The sequence below is a fragment of the Merops nubicus genome, unplaced genomic scaffold, assembly GCF_000691845.1.
Source record: "Merops nubicus isolate BGI_N331 unplaced genomic scaffold, ASM69184v1 scaffold4579, whole genome shotgun sequence".
Classification (NCBI taxonomy): Eukaryota; Metazoa; Chordata; class Aves; order Coraciiformes; family Meropidae; genus Merops; species Merops nubicus.
The window spans coordinates 14,282-35,247 of NW_008628888.1; the positions used below are offsets into that span (position 1 = coordinate 14,282).

A 20,966-nucleotide genomic window follows, 5' to 3' on the forward strand; every position below is an offset into this window, starting at 1 on the left:
ATATTTATTCAAAACAAACAAACAACCACTTACCATAAGTGCATCTGTTTGGACACAGGGTAGTCTTAAGACAAACTAGTGTCAAGTTAGTGCAGTTGTTCTGAGTAAAAACCAAGGCAGATGTGTATAAGCAACCAGCTTGTATTTCAGGCTGAAGGGGCTCAAGCAATTGAAGCTTCTGTTCCCAGAAAGATCACATATGCCATAAGGGGGGGGGGGGGAGGCAAAAAACCCATCAAAAAAACCCCAAAACAAACAAACAAACAAAAACAAAAGAAAAGAAAAGAGGGGAAAAAAAAGAAAAAAATCCACCAAAAACCCCAAAGAAACCAACTTTATTATGTTCTCTAGTTATTTTAGGATCACGAGGAATTGAATGTGGAGAAAGACCAAAGGATGTGGGATAATTTCTTTAGAAAGGACAAGGAAAATATTGAAAGTTTCTTTTTATGTAAGCATAAATATTGCCATTTATAAAATGGGGAGAGTGTTAAAGCCCAGCTGAGAAGCAGTTTCCAAATTAGACCTGTTGGAAAACAAATACTCTTCAGAAGTTTTTGTATTGATGGACTTAGGGTATAGGGGCTAAAAAGCATGTGCTCACTCAGAGCCTGGGCAGTAGTTATTTCCAAAGAATATTTAACAATTCATATTTAATATTACTCAAGGAATCAGGGAACCTATCAAAAGAAATTAAGGCTTTATCTAGAGAGAGCTTTCTCGACACTGCTATGGTGCCAAGTATAAGTAGAGAGAGGAGTAACTTCTGTTGCAGACCAGGCAGCTAATGATGCTGTGTAGAGAGGGAGAAGCCTTGAGTTTGATAGTTAATGGTAAGTTTCTGTTCATGACAGGAGAAACTCTCTGGGCTGAAAGGTCAGTGATGTCAAGACTGTAGTGTGGATTCCAAATGAAGCAGCAAAAATAGGAGAGGATAGAAGGATCTTCATTTCTGTTTCATTTAAGCTAATTACTACAGTGACCATGTGATAACTAGAGCATAACTTTTAAAAGAGCCTGTATACATGCATCAGTGTCTGTGCACCTGCATATGCCATAATATTGTGTATCTTCTCCTTAAATACTGTCTTTTAACATACTCAGCTATGGGAGACTTTACCACGGGTTGCAGTGAAATGCTATTTCTTGAATTGTTTGAAACTAAACTATGCAAAATGCTGTAAATTTTGTTGTAGCAAATGGCTACACCTTTGAAAGAAGGACCCAGCAGAACTGGAACTGGGGGTCCATTACCAGTATTTTTTCTCTGTGGAGATGTATTTAGGTTGTAGAATGATACCAGTCTGAGTTGAGGTTGTATTTCTAATTAGATTGACTTGTTTCCATGGATTTACTGTTTTGAGTGGTGCTAGAACTACCATGACATTTATTGAATTTAAAGCCTAGGTAAGTTTTATGTGTAACCATGAATTTATAACAGTTTTTGAAATAAATCATTAAATTGACCATTTATGCTTGTATTTACAAATATCAATGAAATGCAGATAGATTCATTTGAAGAAGTTAGGTCTGTTAAAGTTTTCACTTAAGCATGAGTTGTTACATTGCTAATGAACCGAAAAGAACAGAAACATATGGCTGTCATTTTGCTAGCAGAATTTTTAGTTTCATCCCATGGCTGTACAGGCTGAAGAATTGTGAAGTTAGTACCAAGTAAAGTCTGTTCTCTGCATAACTGTACAATAAAAGTAAGATGATGTTTAGTTTAATGTATTCACTCTTAATTAAAGTGGGCTTTAATTAAGAGTGAATCTCCTGGCTAAAGCTTCAACTATGTCTATGGTTAAAGCAGTGTTTCTCAACCTTTTTATATGAGCTAGGTGTAATATCTACCTTAAAGTATTTTCATCAACCCTTCTCATCCCATAGTATTTTTTTTTTTCTTCTATTTCCAAATAACGAGGAATTTATATATGTGTATGTAAATGCTTTTCTTCTGTGACTGCCATGGAGATGCAGGATACAAAATAAAAGCAGGGAGACAAAATTTCAACTATTATTAATATTCACAAAATAGCAAAATAGGGTTAGTTTCTAATGTTTGTTTGGACCCCAGAAGAAAAAGATGAGACATTTTATTTCTAGATAAGCATCATAACATAAAAAAAGATTAATTTTACACATGAGATATCAAGATAGAAGCAATTTTAGATAAGGCTAAAAAAAACAAGTTACTGGTGGTTGAAAAGATTCATTAGAAAAATTAACATGAAATTGGCAATTAGAGAATTCCCAGAATGCAGATGACTTGAAGCTTCCTTCTCCCTTGATACTTAGAATGCTATTGATGAGACATCATTTTATTTCTAGATAGGCATCATAACATAAAAAAAGATTAATTTTACACATGAGATATCAAGATAGTAGAAGCAATTTTAGATAAGGTTGAAAAAAAACAATTTACTGAAGGTTGAAAAGATTCATTAGAAAAATTAACATGAAATTGGCAATTAGAGAATTCCCAGAATGCAGATGACTTGAAGCTTCCTTCTCCCTTGATACTTAGAATGCTATTGACTACAGTTTTGTGACTGGTAACTGTTTTGAAAGAAGCTTCTTAGTAGAAACACCTTGATAATTTCAGACTTGCAACTTACTAAAGTAAATAGTTTAAATACTTCTGTTTAACATCATTGTTTTTAACCTGCTTTTTTACGATATCTTAAGCATGGGCTTCTTACTTCTTTTCTGGTAGTTACTCTTGATGATATCTTAAGTATGGGTTTCTTACTTCTTTTCTGGTAGTTACTCTGGGCTTTCTGTGTTATTTATTATTAAAGTGATTTCCAAATCTGAACTTTTATTAAATTCTTTTTTAAATTCTTAATACATTGACCACAAGGAAGTGTCATAGTGGGTCCCACTACAGGTGTAGATTTGCCACGAAAACTAAGGGCTACATTCTTTTGAAACTGATGCCTCTAGGGGAACCGAGGTTCATTAAGAACATGGAAAGTAGAACAGTAACTGTCATCTGTTAGTCCACCCGTAGCTGTCTGTAGCAGCAGGGTGAAACCCAGTGAATAACTGTCCAACAAATCCCATCAGTTGTGAAGTTTGAACATCAAATGTGCATTATTTCAGGTAACCTGAAATCTGATGAATCTGAATATCTGATAAGAGACTGTTCTGCTTTGATTTGCACATGCTGGGATGCTGGGCTGAAGCTCATGAGCATGTGCAAGTAATTTTGGGTCTTGTTGAGAGCATTAAAACCTGGATTAGATTTACAGAAAAATATCCCTTAAACCCTTGAATATGGGATATGAGAGAGAAGGTGCCAGGAAAGACTTCACAAAGTCAAGAGTAGATATTAGTAGCCTTTGAACCTGCATCTTTTTAATTGAAGCACATCTCCATCTGCTGTAAAAGAGTTTTACAATACTCCTCCACGTTCTTTATCACAAGTTCATGATGGATGCACTAATGAAACAGATAGAGAACAAGATCTAGTGATCTTTTCTGAGTCAATCAGGAAAATCTCAGTGATGGAACCATTCTTTCATCTGGAAATACGTGATGCGTTATTCTAGCAACTACCCCTTTATTTGATTGGGACCACATCTGAGCTGGACACTGTGTTTAGGGCACCGTCTTGGGCAAGATAAACAACAATAGATGAGTCAACCTTAACCTGAGCAGTATGCTGAAGTACAAGACTTGCTGTCTCACCTTGTAAGCTCCAGAGACCTCTCTTGACACAGAATATCACCGAATGTGACTTTTTTATTACATACAGAACAGAGACTATCCCTGTAATTTTTTCTTCACATTATGCACCTGACTCTACATACCAGTACAGCTGTGAGCTCTGAAAGACCAGTGTCAGAATGATTTTTTGACTAACACAGCTTCCTTCCAGCATGCTTCTTACCACATGTGGCAGGATCCATCTGCACACACACGTGAGAAAAAAAAGCTGTTTTCTCTTCTTGCTGGAAGAATTTTTTTTTTAACAGTAACAGATCCATACTCTTTATGGCATGTGAGAAAAAAAAGCTGTTTTCTTTTCTTGCTGGATGAATTTTTTTTTTTAAAATAATAACAGTAACAGATCCATACTCTTTATGATACCTCCACACGTCTACACTTGTGTGTATGATTAACCAGAGCATGTTATTTGTTGGAATTATGAATATTTGTAAATAGGGCTCAACAGAGCAGGATGCTTCAACCTGCATTTTCTTTGTACAAAGCAGAAAATGCCCCACACAGACACAGTTTTTTAAGATCTTGTAGACAAAAGTGTAATAATGGGACAAAGGGATATTAGAATTCTCTCAAAAAGAAATCTAAATATTATACACTTGAAATGTGAATGCATAATAAACAGTTTGTTAATCAAAAGCACTAGGGGCTTTAAAAAGAAACATTCCTGTTCTCAGGAAGCAATTGACTAAACTCATCCGTTATGACTTCTAACATTTGCACCTTCTTTTCGAAGAAAATATTTCATCTTTTAAAAACAGGTCAGCAATACTAAACCGCAATGGTGAAAGACCACTGAGCAAGCATAACTTTGCTTGTTTTTTACCTTATACTTTGATTATTCACTTTTTCATCTGTGAAATCTTGTTGGTACTTCCTGGTTCACTGGAGATTTGTCTCAGAATATGGCTTTCCTCTGGCATTCTTGTTGTGACCCATGTAATCTATAGTATTTCTGATTCTGCAGAGATATTCACTGAACCAAGAACATATAAGAATATGTGGAGAGTAGGGGAAAAAGCTTTTATTAAAAAGTTGGATTGATTTAAAAAATAAATGCTTGTTCTGACTTCCAACCACAATATGGTTAGAGAAATACTTCTCACAGGCGTCTTTCACTGTATTTTAACTCTCACTCTTTGTTTTCTTGTGAGATTTATTTTATCAGTAAGCCATTTCATTATCTTTAAAAAAAATACTCGTTATTGACATGCTGTCCTTCTAAGACTTAGCTCCATACTTAGGATCCTGACTTAAACAAATATGTTAGTCATCCCAAATATAATTGTTACCTCTGAATCTTCTTTCAGTCATGAGGCCTGTATTCTGATCTACTACATTTGTTTTGTCAATTTATATAATTATAATATTAAGTATCCATGTGTAGAACAGCTGTATTTGGTGAGTAGAAAGTTGAATTGGCAGGAAAATTATTTTGTTTCAAATTGTGTTTATGTTCTGTTTGTACTTTAGTTAAATACTTGGGCATTTATTAGCAGATCTTGTTTTCTACTGGACATGAGATGACTGCTCTTTGGCTACTGCAATGATATAACTACTTTTAAAGAGATGGGAAATCAGTAAAATGGGGGAGAAGAATGCTGCTTTCTGAATAAAGAAATGCTGCTTTCTGAATAATGAAATACTACTTTCTGAATAAATTATAGTCAAGTCATCTGAAGAGGTGGATGGAGAGATTTGAGTCATGGAGAAATCCTTGTGAAGGATTTGAATTCCAAGTTGCATGTGCCCCCAGATCTTTATCTAGGAAAGCAAGCTCAAAAACATAGGATTTACATTTAAAAAATGGATCATAACTACATATGTGGAACCAGCTTGATAGCTTTGGGAAATTTATAGAGAAAGAAACTGCATGGAGGTGACCTGTAATAAGACATCTGAATGGAAAGTATTTTGTGTAATCTTTTTATTTCTATTTGCTTGTTTCTGAGAGCATTGAAAGTATGTTTTTACATTTCGATATGCTGTGAATTCACTTTCTATTGTTTCAAGTAATTCAGACTATATTTACATAGACTAGATACATAGACTACATGTATATTTAAAAGAAAAAAATCTCTTGGTCTACATTTTTAGTTCCTAGTACATTTCTCAGTATTGGAAGTGTAAAAAGTAGCTAGCAATGAAGAGCTAAGTGTGAAAAAAGGTCTTTCAGTGACTATTGTTAGCAAGGAAATACCTTGCCACATGGCAAAGTAGTATAGAGAGTACCTGAATGCTGAGTCCTAGAATTAATAGTATCACTACATAAATTGTCAATCTCTGTTATTGATCATTTTAAAAGAAAATTCTAAATAGAAAACATCTAAAATGCTGGTGGAAATGAGTCCTGAAGACAGACGTGTGTAAATAGATACAACTGAACGTATTGTTTGCCTGGCATCACTGTGTCTGTCACTAATACACAAAGCCCAGCTGAACTGAGTGAAGCTGCCTCCTCCTTCACTCTCTCTGCCTTCCTGCCCCCAGAGGATTCTTGATTTAGGATGATGGTGTTGCTAGTCCAAGTATTAATTTTAATACTACTTGTCCTTTGCTTGCTGTTTACCCATAATTTTCTGACATGACTTTCCAAGAGTGTTTTCAAGATTGTTTACCACGCATACAAAGAGTCAATCATTGTTTACAATTGAACTTGTAACAGTAATTTATCTAGGATGTGTGCTTGTAAGGAAACATCTAGATTTTTGGTCTTACGATTTCAGCTGGATTCTCACACGCTTGCTCAGGTTTTGTTGTCCTTTATTCTGTTAGTAACATCACTGATGCCATTGAAGTACCCTTTTTGCAATGCTTGTTCTTCCTATTTTGTATAGTTGTTTCTAATTCCTTGTAGAGACGTTCCAAACTAGCTCATATTTTTGGTTTTAATCTTATTTTAATCTGAATGTGATACCTGATGTTAGAGCAGGTAAAGCTAATGCACTTGTACTTAAATTTCATTTAACAAATTGCAAGAGAGAGTACATATATCTTAAGTGTTAGTTTCTTAAAAATATAAAATATCCCCTACTGTAGTGTCAGTAAAACGTAGCTAATAAATGCAGTTGTTCAGTGAGGACTTAGGATTCAGTCAGTATGACGGGATGATCCTCTCTTGAGAATGACCTATGTATCTCTTTTTTCTACACATTAATTTAATATACATTTTAACTCACATGGAGTCATTTCAGAAATATTAATTTTAGACTGTGCCACACCTAAGTAATTTATTTGCAATTTTTGTTCCAAACTTACTAAAACATGGTTTTGACCTTTGAAGTAATCTGCCTTATTGTCTGAGATTTTTTCAGACCTAAGCAAACAGTGTTGGTGTGATGAAAGTGTTACTAGAACTTTTTCTGTTGTTAAAATTAATTAACTTTTATCTACTTAAATAATAACCTTGCAAATTGTGAATCTGACATATGTTGTCATGAACAAGAATGTTATTCTTTCTTTTTAACCATTCAGTTTTTCTCACCCTTTTCCAGCAGCATTCTGTACCTAACTCTGGCAGTTGCTCGTATTGTGAAAGTGGTAATAAATTGCCATGACCATAATAAAAGAAAATGGCATAGGGAAAACAAGTCTCAAATTTTTGTCTTAGAGAAGCATGATATATTCATATGACAGTCTGGAAACAAAACAAAACCTAACCCTGGGATGTTACTAACACTTAAAGAAAATACTGTTTGTTTTTGTGGTCAGTTATTGATGCCCAAAGGTATACTTGGAGGTCTTGCTGATACTTTTTTAATGTTTAGTAGATGCTTATTTATTTATTAAAATTTGTTTCAATGAAGAAAACTCAGTATGTTGCCCTAGAAGTAAGTTTTTCAGATGCTGTAAAGTTGTTCCCAGACTACAATTTTCACGTAACTTTTAAAATAGCAATTATGTTTGGCTGGAACATGTGCTTTGCCAGACCCAGTGAGGGGAGTGTATTGCTGTGTTACCTTGGGAGAGAGCCTGTGCTTGGAGTGCTGTGATGCTCTGGCCAGTGCACGCAAGGTAACTAACTGCCTTTGTTTTCATTAAAGATCCTATTTAAAGAATCACTTCTCCTTGATCAGACCTGATGGGTTTCCTGGAAGACAGGAGAAAGAATTTCCTGGAATAACTACATATTTTCCCTAGAGTGAAGCAGATTTCTCAGTCTGATTTGCCACTTCACATTCCTTAGCCTGCTTTCCCCTTGTTTCTTGTTTTGTTTTGTTTTTTTTTTTTGAAAAAAAATTGATGTAGAAGAAGGTTGGAGAAAGGGTAACTGCATGTATCAAAGCTGAAACTGCTACACAGCAAGGGTATCAGCTGCTTGTGATTTATTTCAGTTGTTTTTCACATTATTGCATGCTGTCATTTGGAGGGAAAAGGCCAAACTTTGCTAACCGTTGTGATGCAAGTAGCCCATTAGTACTAATGAAGTGAATAGTGTTGTGTAGTCTTCTCTCCTGCAATTCAGTTTTCAGCTTTAAGAGTAAATTGTTCCCTTCTCTGATCAGTTAGCAATAAGTATAGTTGCATTACAGGTATGTATCATCCAAAATTAAATGGGTTAAGTTTTACCCTAAGATAATTACCTTTCTGAATTAATGTTATACTCATCCATTGCTCCTCTGGAGACCTTTTATTCTCCAGAAGGGCTCCTAAAATACAAATTTCACGTTCAACTTCTGTGAAGCTGACTGACTTGGTACGACTGAGAGGTACCACAGTCAAGTGTCTGTTAAAAGACTTCCACTTGTCAGAAGCTGGCTGCAGGTCCGAAGATCAGTGCTGACTCAGACTTCCTAGTTCTCATCCATATTCTGCCTTTCTATTCCACCTTCACATCAACGTCCATCATATCACACAAGTTGTAAGCTGATTTTATCCTTCGCTTGTATTATTTTAAGTGATCCCCTTGCCTCCTCATTTGCTGGAGGTTTCCATCCCCTCCATTTCAGTCATACCACAAAGACAATTACTGAGCAGTTCTGAGAGCCAAGACGTTAGAAACCTTCTGGAAGAGGTAGGAATGATCAACTGGGGATGGGAATCTCCTTTAGCAGATTTGACCTGACTGTACAGTTTGGAGGCTTCTGTGACACCAGTCGTCTGTGAGGCATCTTCTTACCCAAAGGAACATCCAGTAGGCTGAACAGTGTACTCTTCTTTACCTCTCTTGTATCCCCAAACCAATTGCTGTTTGTACTTACAGTACAAACTTAACAGCCCTACCAGAAGCCCTGCTCCCTTGTCTCATTTCCTGCCATCCCCCAGGCTAGAACTGCTTGTCATCCCCAAAGCATGCAGTCTTCCTGCCCATCCTTTCTACCAAATTCTAAATTTCTTTTCATCTTCTTCTTACTTTACACTTAATGTCTCTGAACTGTGTTCCTAATCCCAGTTCCTCAATTTATACATCGGCCCATTGCAGGGTCTTTTCCTCCCAATCTCATGTCCCCTATTTTCAGGTCTTCCTTGGAAAGGCAGGTCCTGTCACTGCCTGGCATAACCCTGCAGTCACTTACTGCTTTATGCATTGCTATTTGGAGCAGAGAATGTCACTTCCATGCCAAATGCAGGAAAACCTCCTCTTGAAAGAATAATCTAATCAGAGGTTTCAAGGCAATTCTTTGTTGATAACTAAGAAAAACTAATAACTGATTTTCCAGAGTCTGCATCTTTAAGGAAAAGGAACTGTAATGTACAACTTGGTTGGACTCCAGGCACAAGAGGAAATGGGTTATAGCAGTTGTGACTGTGTGGAGCAGATGTTTTGGTTGGACTGGCTATCAACCATCTGACTCATAATAAATTGTCAGTTCCAGTAAATTCCCAGTTTTCAATTACAGTAGGTAGGATACGAGAAAACAATGCCGTTTGGACGGTGTGTTTAAAGTGGTTTTGGTGATCATTTTCATAAACAAGTCATACTAACTTTGTAAAAGGATTAAGTATCTTGCAAAGGGAGCAGCTGTAAACACTGAAGCATGCATTTCAACGTAAATTTAGATTGATAGGAATTAAAAGTAACAAATGGTTGTATAGACAGTGCTGATAAAATTAGAAGTAGGATTTTAAGTTTTACCTTGGAGTCTTGTGATACCTGAAGTCTATTCCCAAATTTTTCTAAAAAAATTTTCTGTGCCTTCAAACTTCCATTTTCATCTGCTCTGTGCTGCATTTGTAATTTCACATGGCCTCTTGTTTTTGAGTTTCAAAAATACATACTTAATGAACCTTTCATCTGCACTGATAAGTAAACATAGTGTAAATTAGAATAAAATACAATGAGCTTTCTCTTTATGCTTTTCTTTATGGAAAGTTTTCTTTATTCTCTTAAGTTGTTTCTAGATCTCTGCAATAGAAAAAAGCCTACTTGTTGAAAATCTTGAGGGTTTTTAAATTATTATTATTTTGTTCCATTCTCACCACATTGCTTTACTAGGTGTAGTTTGCACTTCCACAGCGCTTTGGAGGTTTAGTCAAGGATCAGTCTACAGTGTGCAAGTTATTCCATAAACATAGGAAACCCCTTGCAGTTCGTGAGAAAGAAAACTATTTATTTTTGCTGTTGAATGATGTATCTATTTTTTTTTTCTGTTTGGTTTGAGTAGACATTTTCTGAAATAAGGAAAATATTTTCTTAAAGAAAAAAAATGTGATAGCAAGAGGGCAGAAAGACACCATGAAAATTTTTGTTGGGTCTTTTACATTGCAGTTTGCTAGAGGTTGGGTTTTTTTGTTTACTATCAAGCATGAAACTGTTGGGGGAAAACTACTAGGTGTGCATTATCACATGCTTAAGTAATGATCTCAAACACTTGTACAAGCACTCAGTTTTTAAACCTCAAAATTTCTGTGGCCTGGGATGTATTCTGTGTTTAGTGGAAGTTCATTTTAGCAATACCTGTAGTGTCTTGGGTGGAAAAAATTCTGAGTGTGGCAGTTCTAAGCTTGGATGCTAATGTTTATAGAAAATGGCCATTCTTAATTTATAAAAAGTGAGTTTCTCTCTTAAATATAAAAAGATTTTTTTAATAAAATCTTCTAACATTAAGTGTTATGAATTAAATATAGATTATGAGATGGAACATGGCTACTTAAAAATTAAAAAATATGTTGTGACTCTAGTTCAACAGCCTCTTTATTTTCCTAAAAGGGGATAATATTGCCAAAGCAATTGGATGTCAGTCTCTCATTTGAAGCCAACCAAAAAGTAAAAATAGAAGTGATTTTTGCTTTGCTGTTCTGTTTAAATCTGGCCTGTTCTGTGAGAGAAACACATGTGTAGAAATGGGAAGGGGAAGACACTGTCTGGGTGAAGTGAAGCATTAAAACAACCTTTGCCTTTGGTGTGATGGAAGGATCTCAGCCCCTGTTCTGGGGAAATGTCATTGCCAGGTAGTAGAAGGATCCATCATCTCACCTAGTCACTAACAGGTTTGTAGAGCTGACCAGGAGAGAGATTGCTGAAGAGTTAAGTTGTGACTGGGACAGACAACACTCAAAAGGTCTATTTGTTGAAAAGCTTTCCACAGTTTATCTGTAAGACATGTGGTTTTGGTTTAGATTTATAAAGGGCAGTTGTAACAGACATACTAAGGTTGAATGCAGTTCTCCCAAGCAGATTCTTGCATAAATAAAAGTAACAAAGTCTGAAGGGAATAAACAGTGTGGTGTCAGATAGAAGGGACTTTGTCATAAATCAGTGTAAATCTGCAACTACCTGAGCAATCAGGTTGAGCAGCTTCATGGTGGTGTTACTCCACTGCATCTTTTAAAACCTACAGCAATGCTGGGGTTTTTGTGTCTTTTTTAAGTGACAATTTTCATTTCTCAGGGCCAAAAATATGCATCCATTTGAAAAGTGGTAGTTAGAGAAGAATGCGAATTTCTTTACTCAAATTTACATTGGACAGTAGCTGTACAAACATAATGCAGTGCTGTGCTGGTAACAGTAGTTGCAGTAGTGCTTGTTGTGTGTTATTTTTGTAAATAGAAAAAAAAATCAAATCTCAGTTTATTGCTCTTTCTACACACATCAGATGATTGAAGCTTAACATGCAGATACCATGATCATTTATGTTGTTGGCTGGGTCTTTTTTCCCTGGCATCAATCTTCCTATTAAAGAACTCACTAGTGAGTATAGAAAATATAATGTAATATTACTGTACAGATTAATGGATGCCATAGTGGTGTTCACCTAATCTGTTTTGCAATGGCTTGGGGTTTTTTTTTTGCCTTATTTTGATTTTCTTTGATCAGTAAACACCTAGATGGTATTGTAGAAACTGGTCTTGTCTGTGATATCAGTCTATATGTGCACATCAATTTAAGCACTACTACTAAATGCCAGATTAAATATGTTTGGTTTTGTCCATGTAGTTTGTAAAATACACATACATTCTATTCTGTAAAAACAAATTACTTGAAAAGAATTGCAAACAAAAGAATGTGGTCTTGGAAGATCTGTATACATACACGAGTGAATGTATTACAGGTACTTGTCATCTCTTGAAGAATGCCCATTAAAATAAAAACTTTTTAGTCATTAGCATTACCGCTTAATCTGTTTTAATAATTCTTTTCATCTGATTGACAATTAGCAAATTAATGGGAAAAAGCCAGCTGATGCAATACTCAGCTTCAGGAATGAAAGCTCTTCCTTACTTAAAATTTTTCCTTAACATTGGAGATATACGAAATATTGAGGAAAAGGTCGGGGGTGACTTGCACTCTTTGATATATATTGTTGTTCTTTGTCTTTTTGAAGAAGCTTTTGTAATCTGTGCTGGTTCATCTGCTGTAGATGATAGTGCCAGTTGGAAGCATAACGTGGAACAGGACATTGTGGGTCACGACAGCCTGTCTGCTGTTGTTATGGGCAAGTGTGCCGTATAATCCCATCCATAAACTGATCACACCCAAATAGGACAGCATCTAGTTTTTGTCCTCACCACTCGTGGATTATTGTCCTGCAACTTCAGGTTAAAATCATGTTCTGCTTTTCATCTGTAGTGTGCTCATGACCATTTTATAACCATTTCTCAGAGCACACTTTTCTTTCAGTGGTGAGAAGTGAGCTGCACACCAAGGCAGAATTAAAGAAAACACTTGTCAGCTCTGTCTCATTTTTCATCTAAGACAATTAGGCTATTTTACGACCCATTCTTCCCTGCAGCTTATCACTAAGTTTCTTGGCATTTTGTGTTCTGCACGTAATAGCTGGTATGCAGCTAGTCTCTCTGGACGTTAACGGTTTCAGTCCTGCCAAAGCTTCAAATGGCATGAGATTGTCTTCCTGAAACCACTCAGCAGTCACTTTGGGTTTTTTTTTCTTCCCAGATAGGGCAGAGTCTTCTAACAATCTTTAAGTGGTTTGCATGTTCCTTCCTCACAGCTGCGTGTGGGACAGAGCACACCAGGGCACACTGCACCATGTTGATCCTGCTTTGAGCACATATCTGCTGGGTTATCTATTTCCTCTCCCTATTTTTCCAAAACGGATAAAAACAAATGCATCTTGGCAAGTTGCTGTGTGCATAAGCACAAACACCTTAAAGGGTTTCTTTGTGAGCAGCAAGTGGCACTGTACTACTCTCTGTCGATGAAGGTGACTGCACTGCTAACTCATTGCTTTCTAACTAGAGGTCAAGAGCTTAAATTAAGTTGTTTGTAGCAAAAGTACATTCGTTCACACTGCAAGTGATCTATGAATTGGAGAGATGTCACGTCCTAACCAGAAATATTTTGTTCTAGCTGTCCCCAAAACTAACTGATTGTGATATAAAGAAAGCCTTGACTGTGAATGCATTCTCTCTCATGGTGTTTAGCATGGATTTTTTGTTTTCTTACAATAGTTTTTATAGAGTATGCAGTCTTTGCTGAAAGTAGTGCTTGGGTTTAATGTGCAGGCAACTTGGGAACAATGACTCCTAGATACAAGTTTTTGATTGCAGAAACATTTTTCATCCAGCAGAGAAGTTAAGTACAGCAGAAATTTTGGACCGTATACTACCTTGAAAAATAACAAATAAAAAAAATGTGGTCATAGTGATATTTTAACATTTTAAAAAATTGTTTGGCATTTGCATCTGATGTTAGTGTTAAACCAGGAATTTGTAAAAATGAAATCTGCATATTTACTGAAATACATAGTTCATCTAATTGAAAAGAGCTACACTACTGTACACTTACTAACATTGTAACTTTATTTTGATACTTTAACAGCAAGTGAGCACAGCATAATATCATTTAAGTACTGATATGGTAAGAGAATAAATTTGCAACCTATTTTACAGTGGTTACACTTTAGATGCTTCCCTTAAACGTCTCCTAAAGAAATTGTTAATTGACTTATTAGTTGTTTCCTATGAGCTTATCAGTACTCAGTTTATTTACCACATTACATTTATTCTTTTTTGATGTACAGGATGTGAATGAAGATCCTGGAGAAGATGTTGCCCTTCTCTCTGTTAGTTTTGAGGATGCAGAAGCTACTCAGGTTTTTCCTAAGCTGTACCTCTCCCCACGTATTGAACAGTAAGACACTTTTTTTTCTGCAGTGTTCATTCTACTTAATCTCTGAATTTTTAATTTTTTTCCTGATATATGTGAGAAATGTTGGCTAGGTGATAACGTGCTATTGCTTTCAATGTTTAAAGTTATAGTGGTTACTGCAAGTGTGTGGTTGGTGGAGAAATGGCACCTCTTCCAGCTAGTTCTTTATCTATGGCTGGACCACATGTGGATGAAGAAAGTCATCACTGGCTATGTGTGATATTGTTGTAGCATCTTAATCTATGAAAACTGTGCTGTGTTTTCCTATAGCAGTATATTTTGAGTGCTGCCTATGGTACAGCATACTGATAGCTCTTTTGTAGGGGAATCTTTAATTTCTTTTTCGTGTGGGAAGGTAAGTTCTCTGTATAAACATAATACATATAGAAATATAAAGAAATAAATATAATAATATAGAAATATAATAAATTAATAAATATAATATATTGCTGTAGAAGCCCTTTAGGGCTTTATTAACTGTTTTTTAGGAATTTTCAGCTTTATCAAGGTACTTGTTTTCAGGAGAATATCTGAATATTTCATTTTAAGGTTGATGAACCTTACTGATCCGTTTACTAGTTGGCAAACAGATCTGCTGAGAAATTAATTTATACTCCTAAAATGGAAGCGTGAGGATTAGTCTGCTATCATTAAATATCTCTTCTTCTATTTCTGGATTTAAGAATGTCTTAATGTTCATCTTTCCCTTCAGTATCTCAGTCTTGAAATGTCTGCCTCAAAAAAGTAACTACATTAGACAGGTATACAACAGTTAAACTGGTCTAGCATTGTTTCATCAATGCTTTGTTTTTCTGGTTAATACTGCAGTGACTTTCCTCTGAACTGGTGATGACATTTCTGGGTAGAGAAGAAAAGATGGGAAATACTGACTGTTACAGTTTTAAAATAACTCAGTGATAAAGTTTGTGTGAGTGAAGGAACATGGTATCTTGACATTTTGCTCAGTAAAGCATTGGTCTGGATAAACTACTGGATGCAATTTTAAAAAACAAAACAAAACAAAACAAATGCCAAAGAGCCAACCACCCAAGAGTTGGTTTAGATACGGGCATAAAGCTTCCCAGATATTTTATCTAAGAAAATGTAGGTTACACATGCATGTGCAAAGAGACACACACAATATATTTTGCAACTTTTACATTTTTGTAATTTGTATTAATTTACTACTTTTTGTCAACATCAGTTGAGGGAATAACTGTAGTCAAACATTTAATTATCCTTCCACGTTCCAAAAGATTCTTCTGCTCAGCTGCTGTTAAAAGCAAATGGGCTGTCACTAGTTTCCATTTTATTTTCAGCTCTAGTCACATGTTGATTCTTAAGTGTATTTCAGGTCACACAGGTACATCTAACTGACCCAGGTACTAGTGAGTACATTGCTTATTTTCCCATTTTCAATATCTTTAGAAAGATGTTAACCTTTTGATACCAAGCAGAACAGCAATACAAAGGAATGCTTTTGTCTTCCTGAAAGTATCACATTTTCTGTCAGTGCCCTAAAGAATACCTGATTTTAGTTGTGTGTAGAACAATATAGCAGAAAGATACTTCAGTGGTTTTAGTAGATATCTGACAAATCTGACGTGTTTATGGCTTTCTCATTTATAGCTTATGTGGTCATGGTAAAATCATGCCAGTAAATCCTGGAGTTCCTTGCCACACCTTGTCACAGTATCTGTGTATCAAAGTTGAGATACTTCTCTCAGTCTATCCTCATGTATTTGCAAGATATTCATCACAGTTATCTAGATTCTGGTAACTCATAATACTAGAGGTGCTTGTGAGCTGTTGCACCTTCCTTTATTCTACTGGCTACTTTCTATGTGCCATGGAAAAATGTATGAGTATGTTTCCAATGATTGCTCAGTTGCACTTAAATAACAAAGATACAGTTGTGTCTTGTTCTTTCCCAAAACCAATCTCTGCTCTGTTTAGCAAGGGCTGACAGTCCAGATATTTGACTTTCCAGTGTTTGGGAACTGAAACAACAATGCGTACTTCTTTATACTTTTTGCCAAAAGTACAAAAAGCCTCAAGAAGCCCTGAGGATTAGTTTAATGACTGGAGGCCATGGCATGTTACATTTGAATTGTGTTCTGCTTATAAAAGTTCTTTCCTGCTGCTAACAGTAATTGCATCTACAAAAACCATGTAAGCAAATTACCAGTGTATTTTTTTTCTGCAGGAGAATTTGAGGTGGAGTAAGTAGTAGTTGACAGTTCCCAGCATAACATTCCTAAGTACTCAAAACAGGAAAAATATAAAATTTCCACAATTATTTTGCTAATACTGAGCTCTGTTCACCTTGGAAAGAATGAACAAACAGGAATAGCATTTTCGTGATGTATGAGAAAACATTTTCAGATAAAAAATTTTCAGCTTTGTAAAGAAATAAGAGCAAAGGGCCTGTTTGTGTAACGTGAGTTATCTCCTGCTTTCCCAAGAGATTTCATTGCTTTTGTGCTCTACCACATAAACATGCATTTCCACATTGCATTTTCTAAAAATGATACATACCCACAGATCTTGTCAGTGAATATGAGCCCTATCAGTATGAATCTAGTGTTTTTCCTTTGAAGGGTTATTGCAAAGCACTTTTGCTCCATTTTTAGATGGATGGTAAACATAATGCTAGTAAGACTTTTGACTGCTCTTGGTCATAGACTGCTCTGGAAGAGAGATTTGCAGAACGAGGGAAATGTCCACTTTGTATTGTTTGAGGCTCAGACATCAGTAGGTTGGCTGGCTTGAAAAAGTGCACATATTAAAGCAGGGGCAAAAAATCTGTTAGAGAAGTATTGTGGCTGACACGAGTCAGTATTGCTGTTCCATTGGCTTGCATGGTGTGGTGCCTGGCTGCAAGAGTGTGAAGTCAACGCTTAGGGTTGGGAAGCATTTGTGTTAGTTTATAAAAATCTCAGCAACAGTTATTCATAACTGTATCTGGTTTAATTCTTTTGTTAAAACTTGCTAATTTAAAAACATTCCTTTAAATAGTAACTGTTAAAACACATTAACAGCAATTTATAGTTAGCTACCTTCATTTGAAATCAATCACTTAAAAAACTTTCATCTTATAATTTTAAGAATTCTTCTTGTTCTTTATTGCACTGCATCAATAAGCAAATAAATGCCAATAACAGTAGCCTTTAATGATTTCAAAAGTTAGATGAAGTTAAAATGAAATACAAGGTATTTATGATGTGTGTTTTGTTTAAAAACTGCTGTCATAACTGTAGTGTCGTAAGAACAATTTTCTGCACACTTCTGGAGGAAGTGGTAAGCTGACCACCCAACTTGAGAGGATGGTGCTTGTCAGCATCTGTGAATGTGTCCCCTGGTTGTCCAGTTCCTGCTCCCACCTCAGGGCATGGGACTGGCCTCAGGATGCCCTCCATCCCTTGCTGACAGCTGCTGGGCTCTGGGAAGAGGGTCAGAGAGCTGAGCAGTGTCAGTCCCTGAGGCCTCCCAGTTGTTCATCTACCTGACCTCCTCCTGCTAGGTGGGAACGGAGGTGTTCTGGAGCTGCTCCCACACTCCTCTGCATGATGAGGAGGTGCTGGGATGTTTACCCTCTATGCCTCTGTCACATCTCCATGCATTATTCATAACGTCTCTAAACCTGTCGGTAGAAAGCATCTTGCTTGCTCAAAATTATCTTTCTAGTGAAAGTATACTAGATATCTGTATGGAAGGGAAATTTGTAATAAAAATATCCATTTTATCTTTGGTTTCTGTTTACTGAAAGTCACTAGGCTCCAAATCCAAGAAGACAGTGTGAGATTGAACAACTAATTTCTATATCGATGTTTAAAATATGTGTCAGCATACTACAAATGAACATGGCTCAGAAGTGGGGTTTACAAAAAAATTAATGTATTTATTTTTTTTCGTTTCACAAGTCATTAGTGCTAAATAAAATAAAAATGGGTTTGTCTTGGTTCACATATTAAGAAAAAAGATGCAAGGGTAGAAACACTGTTGCTCAGTGAATGCTGTGTTCCCTGGATTCACAGAAATAATCCTGCAATAAACACTCTTGTCCTGGAGGGCTTTTCTCTGATAAATACACAGACGTGAATATGCTAAGGAAACCAGCTGTCAGTGGAACTTGTTTTGCTTAAATGGATCAGGCTCCATGCTTTGGGGACTAAAATGGTCGTTTTTTACTGGTCTGGGAGCTGTGCCAGAGGGTTCTTCGTGACTGAGGGTGGTATGCACAGTTTGGTGACTGCATTTAACCTTCTTAGACGGGCAGAGAAGAATAACAAGAACCTGGTCTGAACTCCTAGACTTTGAATGTTTCTGTGTATTTTTCACTGATGGGGAAAAAAAAAAAATAGAAAGTTAAATGTGTATTTGCATTAAGATGTTTCCTGTCTTTTACTTGTCCTTTCTGCTTGGAGTCAGAGGAGGAAAACCATAGAATATTATCTATTTACTGCCAGGTACTGCCTCTTACTACGTTTGAGGTGCACGTTTCACCTTTGAAGCTGAGTGCATGCTGTACAGCTGAGTGCACATCACCAGCTGAAGGCTGCTGTTTCAGAATGATTATGGACACACTCTAAATGAGTAGTCATGTTCAGGCCTTTTTATATACCCATCTTTGTAGAAGACAGAATTAAGAAGGTCTTGTGGTTGGCATATTAAAATGTGCTTATCCATCTGAGTTAATGATTTCAGTAAAATTGTTAGAAGACCACCGAGACAGTTCATGACTTCTTCAAATCCCAGAGCATCTTTGCAGACATGGGAGCAGGAGTGACTGTTGCTTTGCAGGGCTTTCTCTTGCAGTAAGCCTAGTTTGGTCATGCCTCTACCCAATGCCTGGCCAGTGAGTCAGTGATATCTCCTGCCTGCTCTATGTGCTGTGTCCCTGTCATCCGAATCTTCTGAAACTGTAGCCAGCACTGTAACCCAAATCCCAGTATAGTTCTGCTTTGCTGCTCTTCCTGTATCCTAAAAATGTTCTGTTTTGCTGCAGCCACCTTTTGACGGCCTGTTGACAGCTTCAGGGTAGATTAGGATTGACAGTCAAAACAGTTTGACTTGTGCTTCCATCCCAGCTGTTCGAATGTACCAGCTGTTCCCTTTGTTTCTGAAGCTGATACAGAACAATTGGTGAAAATAGTTGTAGAAGAACTAAGATTATGTGTCCATCATCTAAATGGTTCTTTAATGGTGGATGTGTTAATGCTGTCCTTAAATGGTTCAATTAGTGAGGTTTTTAAGATAGTTTTCTTTTGAGTTAAGAGACTAAGCAATTAGACCTAATCATTGAAGTATGAAATACTCGAGGCAGTTCAGTGGAACTGATTTTGTTGCTAGGTAATGAGGTAGTAGTTTCTCTGTATAGGAGATAAGGGGCAGTTTTTGGTCTGACTTATGGTTTGTGGCAATCCAGAGTTTGACATTGGCTCAAGTCTCAGAGCAAAACTTAGTGTTGAACAGTGGGAGGGGCTTGTGGCTTCCTGGAAATTTTGTCAGGCATTTCTCAGAGTATCAGCCTGTGTGCATAAGGTTCTGATGGTGGAGGGAGTATTTTTATGTGATATATGAATTACTTTACCCCTTAAAGGATTTTCTTGTATAGCAGAAAAAATAGAAAATGGAGTTAATTACAGATTACAGAAGAAAACAGAAACATGGTTCAGGACAGTGCCCTCCAACTCCTTTCCTCTGCATCTGACTAGAGTGGAATGGTTTACAGATACTTCAGTAGTTTTAAACACATTTCTTTCCTTTAGATGCAAGACCTTACTTGGCAGATTTGTATTATTCCACTTGTGTACATACAGTTTATTTCAAGCTACCCTAATTAAAGGTACAATAACATGTTTCATTGTCATAATCCCTATTTCAACACAGGCATTTCTAAGTACTGTTGTAAAGCTGTACTCTTCTAAAATATCCTCCTCAGCATTTTTACTATGGTATCACTGCTTCTAGGTGTGTTTATCCTCCTACAAAGAGTGATAATGAAGGAAGAAGGGAACAATGTAATTTTTCTATAGGACATCAGATGGTATTATTCATAAAGGTGTTCTGTGTTCTTTACTGTTGCCCGTGTGTTTAGACTTGTACCTTTGTACAATCAGATTGTCAGAAGCACTTTTAATGAGTCAAAACTAATTCTGGCAATGACATTGCAAATTGTTGTCATCTCAGTTACTACCTAGGCCAGTATGTACTACTTTTGAAATCTTCCCCTCTATTTGCAACAGTTGGGGTTTTTTTCCATTATTATTTTGGATCATGTTTGTTATGCTAATGAAAGTAATTTCATTTCTACAAAACCTTGTACTTTCCTTTTGATATGTCAGATGGTTTTGGCTTTTCTATTGCCTATATTATTATTATGGTTTGGGGATTGGAGGGTATTTTCATTGCCATTCTGACATCCATAGTGCATTACTGAAGTGCCTTTTTCAGATATTTCCCCAAGATATTAGAGCACATGCAGCAGATTTTATCTTCCTTTCCTTGAAATGCTTTTGTAGGAGAAAGAAACCACCTGAACAGAATCAATCCATGTTAGTACTGAACTGTGTCTGTTACAGGTGGCAGGGTTTTTTTCATACCTAAGAATTAATAAGAATCTTTTTGGTGTTTTATGTAGGACATTTTGTTCTGAAGAACTATGTGGGCCAGCTGTAGGGAA

The 20,966-nt window shown here is 36.4% G+C and overlaps 1 protein-coding gene across 1 annotated transcript in view; it reads left to right on the top strand.

The window, feature by feature from the left end:
* The first annotated feature begins 12,373 nt into the window (after positions 1-12,373).
* The window catches only part of LOC103779175 (BRCA1-A complex subunit BRE-like), a 79,688-nt gene continuing 71,095 nt past the window's right edge, over positions 12,374-20,966 (top strand). Inside the window, exons 1-2 of the mRNA XM_008946795.1 lie at positions 12,374-12,616; positions 14,154-14,263. Coding sequence (XP_008945043.1) covers positions 12,374-12,616; positions 14,154-14,263 — 353 coding nt within the window. The remainder of the gene's footprint in view (positions 12,617-14,153; positions 14,264-20,966) is intronic.